The sequence below is a fragment of the Propithecus coquereli genome, unplaced genomic scaffold (genome assembly GCF_000956105.1).
Source record: "Propithecus coquereli isolate 6110/MARCELLA unplaced genomic scaffold, Pcoq_1.0 Scaffold77, whole genome shotgun sequence".
Classification (NCBI taxonomy): Eukaryota; Metazoa; Chordata; class Mammalia; order Primates; family Indriidae; genus Propithecus; species Propithecus coquereli.
The window spans coordinates 431,308-443,701 of NW_012153840.1; the positions used below are offsets into that span (position 1 = coordinate 431,308).

The 12,394-nt window shown below is 58.7% G+C and overlaps 1 protein-coding gene across 6 annotated transcripts in view; it reads right to left on the bottom strand.

The window, feature by feature from the left end:
- Positions 1–12,394, bottom strand: part of ARHGEF10L (Rho guanine nucleotide exchange factor (GEF) 10-like) — a 104,675-nt gene that overhangs the window by 51,684 nt on the left and 40,597 nt on the right. For 4 of the 6 annotated variants that reach the window (XR_001138236.1, XM_012662620.1, XM_012662623.1 and 1 more), the window contains 6 exons: positions 10,898–10,990; positions 9,449–9,622; positions 5,070–5,215; positions 3,261–3,275; positions 2,797–2,978; positions 295–410 (listed from right to left, as the gene is read on the bottom strand). Coding sequence is in view for 5 of the 6 variants with exons in the window: in XM_012662620.1 (XP_012518074.1) it covers positions 295–410; positions 2,797–2,978; positions 3,261–3,275; positions 5,070–5,215; positions 9,449–9,622; positions 10,898–10,990 (726 nt within the window). In the remaining variant the exon portion in view is untranslated. The remainder of the gene's footprint in view (positions 1–294; positions 411–2,796; positions 2,979–3,260; positions 3,276–5,069; positions 5,216–9,448; positions 9,623–10,897; positions 10,991–12,394) is intronic. The other 2 variants (XM_012662621.1, XM_012662624.1) reach the window with 1 other exon arrangement.

Consider the following 12,394-nt stretch of genomic DNA (forward strand, 5'->3'; position numbering starts at 1 on the left):
GCCGGCTTCCTCTCCAGACTGGGCAGAGGCGCAGAAAGGGGCCACAGGACCAAATGGCCACCGTACAGAGAACAAAGAAGTTCCCGCAGCCAGGCCCTGCTCAACCCGAACCCGGGGCCACACACCAGGCTTTAGGTAGGACGTGGAGCTTCAGCCACGACTGCTGCTTGTGGGGGCTCAGAGCAAGGGGCACATCGGGCCTGAGCCAGGAGAGGGGCCCTTCCCGACTCGGCCTTTCTAGACGCTGCCCGCAGGGAGGAGCTCGGGCCGTCGGGCTGGGCCGGTGCCGCGCACCTGGTAGGTACCGTGCAGCGTGCTGATGAGGAGTGTTATCTGCTCCACCACGGCCAGGTCCTTCTGCAGGTCCTGTAGCTCCTGGAAGAGGCGCGGGGGGCCGAGGTACACCTTATCTGGGCAGAGAAGAGACCCAGCTCAGCCTCGGGGTGGAGAAGGCGCTAACAAGAGGCCACTCACAGTGAACAAGAAGAGCTGTTGCCCTGGGATGTGGCACTGGAGATCTGGAAGGAAACATCCAGTTCTTGCCCTGATGGAGCTCCCAGTCTAGGTGGGAAGACGGATCCATGTACAGGTAAAGCCTAACACCTGGGATCCAGGCCACAGGCAGCCTGTGCACAGGGTCGCAGGAGACCACAGACCAAGAACCAACTGTGCCTGTGAGAGACGAGGAGCCTGCATGTGGTGGGCTCTCCTGAGAGGGACAAGAGCACGTGCAAAGGCACCGTGGCTTGAGGAAGCCCCTGAACAGCGAGTTGTACAAAGACGCACTGAGGATATATTATGTTCCAGACACGGCTGAATTGGAGAGACAGCAGCAAACGAGATAGAGATGACAGGCCGGGCAGGAAGGGTGGGGGTAGAAGCAGTCAGTTAACAGCCACAGGTGGTGGCAGGTGCTGGGGAGACAGATATCAAGGCAGTGGGGCAGGGATGGGGTGAGGGGGCCCAGGTCTCTGGGGGTGATAAAACAAAATACTGGGGGGGAGTACAGGGGTGGGTGGCAAGAGACAGAGCAGGAGGGACTGGCAGGGCCAGATGGGGAAGACCCTGAACGCCGTGTGAAGAACTCAGCCTGTGTTCTCTCGGCCTAGGTTTCTCAAGCTGAGCTCGTACGAAGTGCTAGAGGGGTGGATGGGAAGCCTTATTCTGGGTTTTCATTGAGATGATTATCTACAGAACAGCTGCGCATGTTCTGCTGTGTGACGTCAGGGCTCCGTGGACTTTGGTGCTCGAACGGTCCCCAGGTAACAAGCAAAGAGCAAGGCGGGCTTGGGATGCGGCACGGGGCACAGGAGGGCTCCGCAGCGACCCAGGGAGGGGAGCTGGTGGGAAATGCAGATCCCCAGCAGGTGCCCCGTGGCACGGGCATGAGGTGGCTCGGGCACGGGGACGCGGAAGAACCTGCACCACCAGAGTGCCACGTCCACACTGAGAGCAATTTCGCTTCAGCAAAACGACGTCATCCATCACATGAAATTAATGCTGTTAATTTGAATTTTATTGCTTTGTAGCTTTGTTTTTATTCAATTTGTGATTTTGTTTTGGTTTTATGGTTGTTCGAGGGCTATGAGCATAAGGAGTTGATTATACCGAGTTTTGTATTTGTATATATTTGAATAACAATATGATAAAAAATCATCTAAGGCCAACTGGGGTTCAGCAAGAACTTCTTTTCCCCTGTGGAAGGGGCCCGGCAGTGCCTGGCTCTGGTTTGAGGAACGTGGCTGCAGACAAGCCAGAGGCGCTGAAGGAGGGCCCTGGGCACCCCCTAAGGACTGGGAGGGAGGGTGTGGTCTAGCAAGGGCCGAAGGTGCCCCCGAGGGAGGTGAAAGCGGCAGGGGCCTTCCCGGCTCTTCCTGCCTCACAGAGCTGGGGACAGAGACGGCATCTGCAAGTGGGCACAGCTGTCACAGCCCAGCCCCCGATGGCGAGAGGAGATGGTGCAATCACTCCTCAGAATTTCCAGAACCATAGGCAGCCTGTGAGGTGCCCTCCCGGGTCAGGCAGTGGGCAGAGGGGGAAGTGAAACCCAAGTGCCTTTCCCGTCATGGAAGGTGCTTCTGGGCACACTCCTTCCTGCCAGCCCTGCAATGTAGCGGCCTTCATGGATTCTAGGAAGGTTTATTATCGCCTGGCAAGAGCTATCGTCGCGCTAAGGAGGAGACATCAACCAAATGGTCACCAATAAAGGGGAAAATGCAACTGGCGGGCGTGAAAGGAAGGAAGGGAGACAGCCCAGCTGAAGGGTCTGCAAAGGCTGAGGAGGTGCCACTGAGCTGAGCACGATTGAGAAGGGTACCAGGACAGGGCCCGTGTCGGGAGGAGTGTGGCCCATCCAGGAGCCGAGAGGCCAGCATGGCCAAAGCAAGGAAAGAGGGGGCAGAGTGAGGGGAGGTGGGGGCAGGCGGGGTGCCCCCGAGATGACCAATGAGAGCCCCCAGGGCCGGGGGTGACACGCTCTGATCTGGTCTGTACTAACCTGCATTTTGAAAAGCCGTCCCTGGGGTGGGTGGAGGTGGACAGGAAGGGGGCGCGGGTGGGGGAGGGACGGCAGCCAGGACACCGCTGCAGCAGGCCAGGGCAGCCAGCACAAGGCGGCAAGAACACACCTGTGCGCTCTCAGGGGAAGCCAAGGCTGTGCGTTTTGGCCCGTGGGGGCCGCAAAACCAGCAAGAGCCTCCCAGCCAAGGCACCCATCAGCCTGTGTGTGGGTCCCTGGGCGGAGTCAGCCAGGTGATGACAGGCAGGGGCGAGAGCAGCAGCGGGGCGCATACTCACTCTGGGCCTGCCCCGAGGCAGAGGCCTTCTTCGCGCCCGCGTGCTGGATGAGCACGTTGTCCTTGTCGTAGGCGCCGCCGTCCTGGCCCACCTCCACCACTTGCACCTGGGGCAGCGCCGTGTTCCACTTCACCACGTACTTGGGCCCCAGGGGCACCAGGCTGCTGATCTCCAGCTGGCCCCTGCCGGGACAGAGAGGACGCAGCCCTGGAGAGCCCGCGCCAGCCCCGCGCCAGCCCCGCACCAGCCCCGCGCCAGGGCCAGGCCGCCGTGCCGCTCCCTGGCACACCAGTCCAGCCAGGCTGCACGCAGCCCAAGCACCAGACTTCAGCCAAACCAAGCCAGGCAGAGCAGGAGCCCTCGCTGGGACGGAAGCGTCAGGGTGCCCAGGCCCCAGCCCCAGATCCAGATCCAGAATCACATGCCCCCAGAGCCCCTGAGCTCCCTGAACCCTCTAAACCTACCTGTGGTTGGCAGGCCTGAGAAAAAGACAAGAAGGAAAGGAAGGTTGTTACTGTGACTCAGTGACTTTTATGGGGGCTGGGACCAGCTGGGGGCCGGCCGCGGGCTGGGTGTCAGAGCGGAAGGAGGGCAGCCTCCCGGGGGGTCATGGCATCAGAAGCCAAGTATGGCCAGAGGGGACCACACGGAGGGCCCCCCCGGATGGGCCTTCCAGCTGCTTCTCACAGCAGCCCTGCTAGGAAGCCGTACATAATCCCAGACAAGGACACGGATGCCCAGCTAGGTTAAGTGACTCAGCCCAAATCGCCCAAACGGTTCCCCCAAACTGGGCCACTAGAACCCCACTTCGCACCCCATGCTAGACCCTGAGCGGCGTGAGGGCAGACAGGGTGACCGTCACATCGCTGGCCCTACCCTGTGTGCAGGACAGAAATGGGGCTCGAGAATCACGGCCCTTGAATGAGCGAGTGAGTAAATGCACGAATGAATGGGTCGGCCAGGAGCAGCGCCCACACCCATCTGTGGCACGGCCTTCCTTGCCCGAGTCCCCACCAGGGCGCGAGCTCCCCGAGGCAGGGGCTGGGTCTTGTTTAGGGCCACGAGCTGGACAAAGTCAGGGCTCAGTGAGCACTTGGTGGACTCGCAGAGGAGCGGGCGGGTGGGGAGTGAAAGCACGGGCCCGGCGGGCCCCGCTTCCAGGACGCGTGATCGATCCGCAGCCACAGAAACCCCCGAGTCCCTCCACGGCCGCGCGCAGACGCGCACACGTTGACTCTGGGTGCAGAGTCAGAATCTCCACCGTCTCCACCTCCCCTCCCCCACACACTGCGCTGGGAGGTGGGGAGCCGGGCTGGGACTGTTTCCCCTTCTGGATCTTGGCTGTCACTGCCACACTGGTGCTTCTGTGACGCTTCGTGAAGTGTTACCAAATATTGGGAGCAGATTCTCCTAAGAGCCCAGCTAGAAAGGACACAGCTGGAGTTCTCAGGGAGCGTTTGGTTGAGGCTCCCAATCCCTGACGCCTACAGAGCCACGCAGGGGCTGCGGGTGGGTGAGCTGGGCCGGGCCGGGAGGCTGAAGGACGGCAGGGCGTGAGCCCCAGCTCTAGGCCTTGTGGCTTCAGGCAGCATGCACCTAGAGTGCTGGATCTCCTAAAGTTTAAGAGAAGCCAAACGTCTCAGCCTCGGTGTGGACCGCCTGTGTAAGCCAAACATGGATGCCCAGAAGCCTGATGCAACCAACGTGCAACCAGCTCGCAGGCCCAGGCCTGAAGTGTCACAGCCTCGCCCAACTCCGGGGCTCTAGCTCTCTCAGGCACAGCCTGAGCCGGGCTCTGGGCATTTCCACAATCTCTGGCCTAGAACCAGGACCCAGGCTCCTGTGGGCAGAGGATGCTCTGGGCTGTGGGGGAAGGCAAAGACTCACGTTGAAAAAACGACGCAATCTGGCCAGAGGAAAACCAATCTGAGTTAAAGCAGCAGGGATTTGGGCTGGACGCAAGGAAGAATCTGCTGAATTTCAACGTGGTCAAAAAAGATTGTTCAGTTACCAACTGCCGTGTTTCGGAGCAGACTACTCTGTACGACGGACGGCTGTCTGCCCAAGGCTGGGGGCTGCCGATGGCCTCTCCAGGCACTTCCCACCGCTGGGACAGAGCAGGTCGGGAGGGATGAGGGGAAAGTGGAACATCGGAGGCCTATACCAAACTCACGTGGGCCTCCCCACAGAGCGGCCAGCCAAAGAGACTAGGGTAGGACAGGATGGCGTCTCCAGGATCTCCCCAAACCCAACCCCAGCTCAGGCCCACTTACTTGAAGTTGATGTTGGCACAGACCAGCATGTCATTGAGCAGGAAGACCCTGCGCTCCTTGGACTTGATCAGCTGCCCGCGGTCACCATACACGGTCTCCGTCAACGTCTCACACAGGAGCAGCTGCCGCTGGCCCGAGGTCAACAGCTGGGGAAGGGGGCAGGGGAGGTCAGCATCACAGCCCAGCGGCTTTACCTTGCCAGAAACCCGGATTCTCCCACGGTGCAAAGGGAGACCCAGGCTGGGAGAAGCAGAGGAGGAGGCAGGGCCCCTGCTCCATCCCTGGGTGGCAAGATGCACTGGGGAAGAAGACGAGAGAAACACTCATTGGGTTCTCCACTCTGGGGAGGTCTTGGGGAGCGTGACCACCCACCGTTGTACCCACCGGGGCCCAGCAGCCAGCACCCCCTTCTCAGGTGAGCCAGCCATTGCCAGCCACTCCCCGTGGCGACCCCGCACGACCACCACAGCCAAGGACGCAGCTCTGGAGTCACAGAGACCAGCTCCACCCCGGCCCCAATCCTCAGTGGTGAAGCCCTTGGGCAGGTCACTTCCCCTGCCCAAGCCTCAGTTTCCTCAGCTGTCAAGTGGGTGCAATGACATCTACTACTGAAATCACACAAGGTAACGAACGCGTGACTGGGTCTGACTTCACGATTTTCAGAGCCCAGTGCAAAATGAAAATGAAGGCCCTCGTTCAAAAGTTATTAACAAATTTGAAGACAGCCACAGTAGAACACTAAACCAAGCATGGGGCCCTTCTGGGCACGGGCTGTGTGTGAGCGCACAGGTCATGGGCCCTTGAGGCCAGCTCTGCACGTGGCATGCAATGGGCACTCCACAGCCACGGTCTATGATGGTCGCTGCCATGGAGAGGCATGTCCTTGTGCAGGGGACGCCGGGCCTGGGAGTCAGTCCCAGCGCTGCACCCTGACCTGTGGAAAGCTTTGGCCCATCTCGCCTCTCGGACGGCCTCGTGACAGGGTTAGAACTACGGATCTGCCGGTCAACAGGGCACCACGGCAAGGAGCAGGCATTTGCCGATCTCGGGGTGGACACCAAGGCCTTTCTGCTAGCACAGGAACCACCAACCCATCCAGGGACCCGATGGGAAAACGTCCTTTTTCCTAACAGGGATTTTTTCAGGGGAGGGATATTCAGCAAAATTCATTCCCCAAACCTGTGACTCTGATGACAACCAGTATTTCTCCCTTCCTTCCCCATCCTGGCTGGGAAAGGGACAGGTCACGCCAAAGCCTCGCCTGGGGAGAATGCTGTCGCTCTCCACAGAATCACATCCCTTGAGTCAACACACAACCAGAAGTCCGAATGGGACCAAATGGCCGCCGTGTGCTGGGTACCATGGGTGGCGCCCAGTATTCCGCATCTCGCTGAGTCGGCTCCGCAGTCCCCACTTCCCAGATGAGGAAACTGAGATTCCAGGGCTAAAGCGATTTGCCAAGACCCAAGCCCTGATGAAATGACAGATGGTACAGCATAGAGTCAAGCCACGTCCACTGTCCCCTGCGCCGTGCGGCCAGTGCACGGTGCGACAGGGGCCAGGGGAGGCCCCACTGGTCCTCACACACAGGAGGACTCAGAGTTCTCCAGGGGTCCCCTACACCACTAAGGCTGGGATCCCCCACTGTTTCCACAAACAAGCTGAGCGCCAGCTCATGAAAATACTACTCGGACTCTGAAGACAGCAGGGCCCCCACAGAAGGCTGCCAAGTGTGACATGACCCACACCTTGGCAGAGGAAAGTCCCCTGGGCTCCGGCAATCACGCCCTGCCCCTTGAGCCGATTTAAAAAAACAAAAGAAAAAGAAAACCCAGATATTGCACAAACATCCCGCTGGAGCTCCTGAGTAGGCCGTTTTGAAACAGCCGGCATGGTTCCGTTTTAGGCTACACTCAGTTTCGTTTCCGCTTCTCGCTGGGTGATGGTGACAGGGACATCACTGAACAGGTTTCGGAACTGGCCGGGACTGCCCAAGGAGAGCCCCAGAGGGGAGAGCGCGGGGTACAGCCCCACCGCACTCTTCTCAACATCCCACACGTATCCAACTCAGCCCCACTCGACAGACAGAGAAACTGAGGCCCAGAGCCTCTGGTCCCCTGCCTGACATCAAACAGGCCCCCCTGACCTCCAGCCAGTGCCCACCACACTCTGCTGCCCCGGCCTCCACGGGACAGAGCAGAGGAGAACAGGACGGCTCTTCCCAGGGCAAACGCTACAAGATTTATTTCCTTCTGCCCGTGGTCTCTTCCCACTGCGGCTGCACAGATGTATGAGCCACAGCGAGAGAAAGACAGAAAGCCTCCTGGTCACAGCAAAGGGAACTGAGGGTGGGGACAGAAGGAGAAACTTCCTGAGTGCAAAGACCAGCACAGGTGGCCATGGTTGGGCTGAAGCCTTTTTCTCCAGTCGCATTCCAAACTAGGAAGCTTGTGGGGGACGGCTGAGTTAGTCCCGCCTGGAGGCAGGAGGTGGGGGAATGACCTCCGCCCCAATTAACGCCCACCTTGAGCAGTCCTGGATGGGGACATCCCCCAGGAGAGGGCTCCGTCCCCTGCCTGCCTTGTCTTCCCCAGCCCTATCGACCTGGAGCAGGTGAAGCAAACCCAGATGCCTTCAGGGCCAGCAGGTAGCATCGGTGGGAAGAGATGGGTAAGGATGAGGGGAAGTGGACAGTCACTACTCAGGAGGAAGGAGGGCCAGAGTACCAGCTCTACCAGCCCTTCCAAAAGACCCCCAAGTCTGAATTTTATGGGACATCTCCCTATTTTTTTTTTTTTTTTTTTTTGAGGCAGAGTCTCACTCTGTTGCCCTGGCTAGAGTGAGTGCCGTGGGGTCCTGGCTCACAGCAACCTCAAACTCCTGGGCTCAAGCGATCCTCCTGCCTGCAGCCAGACCTGCCCACCCCAACCTCCCGAGTAGCTGGGACTACAGGCATGCGCCACCATGCCTGGCTAATTTTTTCTATATTTTTTTTGTTGTCCGATTAATTTCTTTCTATTTTAGTAGGGATAGGGTCTCACTCTTGCTCAGGCTGGTCTCGAACTCCTGAGCTCAAACAATCCTCCCGCCTCGGCCTCCCAGAGTGCTAGGATTACAGGCGTGAGCCACCGCACCCGGCCTCATCTCACTATTTTTAAATGTTGGCAACCACTTCCATGTTCTTAAAGATACTGCACGGGCCCCAAGATACACCTGCAGCCTGAGTTTGGCCTGAGGCAGAAGAGTCCTAACGTGGGATGCCTGAGGTTTAGCACTTCACCCTACAGGTGATCGTGTCCCAGCCCCACTTCCCAGGGCTGTCATGAAGACCAAAGACGTTAAGGTAGGTTAGAGAGCATGCTATACTGTAAAGTGCAGTGCACACAGAAAGGGCTGCCACCTCTCTTGGCAGTCCTTCCTGGACCATTAAAAAGTTCCTCCCATACCGCTGAAATAGCTCTCCCAGGAGCTGCCAGCCACTAGCCTTCACTGTGCTTTTGGGACCCCACAGGGCCAAAAGGCTCCCAATTTTTTCCCCAGAAGCTTTGAACCTTTCCCTATGACTCCATACAGTGTCCCCTCTCCAAAAAGCAGTCCTGCAATATGCCCAGGGCAGGGTGGGCACCCTGAACCATCCCGGCCCACCTCCATCCAGTGGGTGAGCGGGGTGGGTGGGGGGCTGGACCTCCCAGAGATCCAGGTGCGGCTACAGGCGTCTCATGTTGCGTGCTTCTAGGGAAACAGAGGGACTCCAGTGACCAACAGGTGACTTGGTGAGTGACCTCATGCTTCAAAATTGGATTCTCTATGGACTCATTTGCAAGTCTTTCAAGATTTTTCCCTAGAATGCTCCTAAGCTGCAACCCCAAAATGTGGCATGGATTTTTCATCTTTCTTCTTCCGTTAAGGACTCTCAGGATGCTGCTTTGCCGGCTCCCTCATTCTCCTGTGGCAGCCCTGGGGACCAGCTGCTGCTGAATGCTCCTTGTTTCCCAGGGAACAAGTGGGGTTCAGAGAGGTTGAGTGATTCCCCTGAGGCCACGCAGCAAGTGACAAAATCTGGACTTAAACCCAGATGCTGCTCAGAGGCCACTTGTATAACCACAATATTAGGCCATCATTTCTGGTGTCTTTACTGGAAATTACACTGATGAGCAAAATCAGCATTTATCCTAAAAATAACATGAACAGTAATGAGCGTGGGAGTCCAGTCCAGAACCCAATCCTCAAGGTCGGGTCTGCGGGCTTGGAAAAGCAAGGGCTCCCCTCCTCGGAGAACAGCGCCACCTGGTGGGTGGCCGCAGGGCAGGCGGCATGAGCACAGGTGAGGAAGGACGCAGAGCAGGTGCGGGCAGGCAGGTGGGAGGCCCTGAACTCACCTTGTTGAGGCTGCTCCGGTCACTGACACTCTTGGTCAGCTGCTGGATCTCGGCCACCTGGTCGGCCAGCCGCTTCTGCTCGTTCAGCTTCTCGGCCAGCGTCTCCAGCTCCGTGAGGGCCAGCTGCAGCGACAGCCTGTCGGGGTGGCCCCGGGGGGTGTTCTTCAGCATGTCCTGTGGGCCAGAGAGCAGAGGCTGAGAAGCCCGCCCCACGGTGGACCCTCCCGGGCCCGGGGCAAAGCCTCAGCCTGCAAGTCTCCTCCACACTGCAGGTCTGGGAAGGGCCCGGCTTGCAGCCAGGACAGACGGTACCAGACACAGAACGAGACCTCAAGAAACAGCTGATGACTGGGGGAAAAAATAACGCATGTGTGGATCTTTCTGGAAATATCCCCAAAAGAACTGAAAGCAGGGTCTCAAAGAGATATCTGTCCACCCACGTTCATGGCAGCATTATTCACAACAGCCAAAATGTGGAGGCAATCCGTCCACCGACAGATGGATGGGTAAGCAAAACGCCGTCTGTCCACACGAGTATTAATCAGCCTTAAAAAAGGAAGGAAGTTCTGACACATGTTACAACACGGATGGACCGTGAGTGAGGACATTATGCTAAGTGAGATAAGCCAGTCACAAAAAGACAAATACTGTATGACTCCACTTACATGAGGTCCCGAGAGTGGTCAGATGCATAGAGACAGAAAGCAGAGCGGTGGGAGGGGGAAGGTGAGCCGCTAAATGGGTAGAGCCAGCTTGGGATGATAAAAAGGTTCTAGAATGGATGACGGCGGTGGTCGCACAACAATGTGAATGTACTTAACGCCACTGAACGGCACACTTAAAAATGGTTCAGAAGGTAATAAATAAATGAAAGCACGATCGATCACTGGTGAATTGGTAAGCGGTGTGCTTACGTCAGAGCCCACTCCCACAGCCTGGCAGCTCTGAGGACAGACGGAAAATGCCGCCGGACCCCTCAGCCTGGCAGCCTCCCTCTCAGCTCCCTGGGGGGAGACACCCCTCAGGACCCCTGGCAATCGGGGCAATGTCCTGAGCTCTCAGGTCCCTGGGTGGGACTAGCGTGCCCTCGGAGCCCATCCTCAACCCGAAGCCTGAGCCGTCCAAAGCATGTCGGTTCACTGACCATCTCCTCCACGCCGGGAGCCCTGTGGGTCTTGGGATTCCACGTGCCTTCAAGCCCTCCCCACATCCCGGGCTCATGCCTCACCAGCCACTCGGCATTTCTCAAGGCAGTGGGGTGCAAAACAAGCTGCTGATTGTGATCAGTCCCACTCTGAGAGTGGAGGAAAGATGAGGCCAGAGCCCCAGGCAGGTGGGGTGGTTGCAGGTCCTGGACAAGACCCCGGGCCTCCTTCTTCCCACGCCAGGAGCCCCCACCAGCCCAGACCGCACCCTGTGAGGGGCAGTTGCAGGAATCCCGAGTGGTACCTGAAGCAGGAGGATGAACTGTGGGAACCTCTGAATGGGCTTCACCATCAGCCCGTAGAGGGTGACGCGGTCTGGGCTGCACACCTGCCGCCGCTGTTGGAGACAAGGTCCCATCATTCAGCGCCCCAGGGTCCAGACACGGTCCCAATCCTGGGCTCCTCTCTCCGGGCCCCAGGACCCTGCTCAGCCTCAGGGCCTGGAGAGAAGAGCTGAGGGAGGTCCCTGATTTCACAGCCAGGGAGCCCTCCCACCACCGGTGCCCCCTGCACGGCCCCTCACCCTCAGGAGACTAACACAGTCATTTGAAGCTCTCTGACCTAAACGCAGGACTGGAACACCCGGCAACTTATTCAAGAGGTCAGACTTCTAGACGTAGCCAAGGCAACCACTCCCTCCACGTAAACTAAACACAGGCCAGGCCAGGATGAAGCGCGGGGCACAGGGGGACTGTCCTGTCTCCTGCATCTGTTCAGCCTGCCATCCACACACCTGTCTCCTTGGTCCTGGACCTCATCCCCTGCAACCCCACAGCTTCTCCATCAGCCTCCATTTCTGTCTGCCCGAGCTCAAAACTCTTCAATGGCTCCCCGTGGCCTGAAATATTATATCCTAGCCCCCAGCCTAGAGGTCCAGGACCACCCAAACCGCTCAGCTGCCTCTGGGATCTTCCCTCCTGGACTCCCCAACAGGCAGCAGTGCTCCCAGAGTCCAGCCAGACCTGCCCACCCCAACCTCCTGCCTCTGACCTTTGCCCCACTGTCCTTGTACCGGGAACACCCTCTCCTCCGTCTCCAGCTGTCACAATCCCACCACCCCCTGCCGGGGCCATGTCAGATGGCACCCCCTTGAGAAAGCCCCTCCCGACCTAGTGTCCTCTTTGATGGAGACAGTGAGTTCCCCCGCTGAGGCCCCAGCACGTGTTGCCTGTGTGTCCATGCATCCCCTGGCACCTGGCCCACCTGTACCCTCTGCCGGACGGCAGGCCCCCCAGGCTCCCTCCGGGCAGAGGCTCTGTCTGGCCCACCCCACTGTGCCCACCCCAAGGAAATCGGGGGAGCCTGGCCACAGCTACACGAAGTATTTTCCAAGTCCTTTAATCTCTATTCTCTCATGGGATGCCCAAGATACCCCTTTGAGGAATCTTCCTCATCCTTCTCCAAATGAGGAAGAGGAACCAGCTCAGCAACACTCGGAGCCGCCGCCCTCCAGAGGCAGGCCCGAGACCGCCCGGCTCATCCCGCACACCCAGGCCTCGGAGGCCAGGGCTCGAAGATAACACAGGTCTCCCTGCCTCCCTGCCACGGCTCCAGGACCCCAAGCTGCCTGCAGACACTTTGACTCTTTGTGACCCTCCTCCCAGCGGGCAGGAGAGAATGATCTTCTTCCATGGGACGGGGGCCGCCCCAGGGGAAAGAGGGGAGGTGTCCAGGCCAAAGCCGTGAGGTGATACCCAAAGCTGGGGCCAAAGTGCCCCTCCCTCCTGAGTGACCTTCTTAC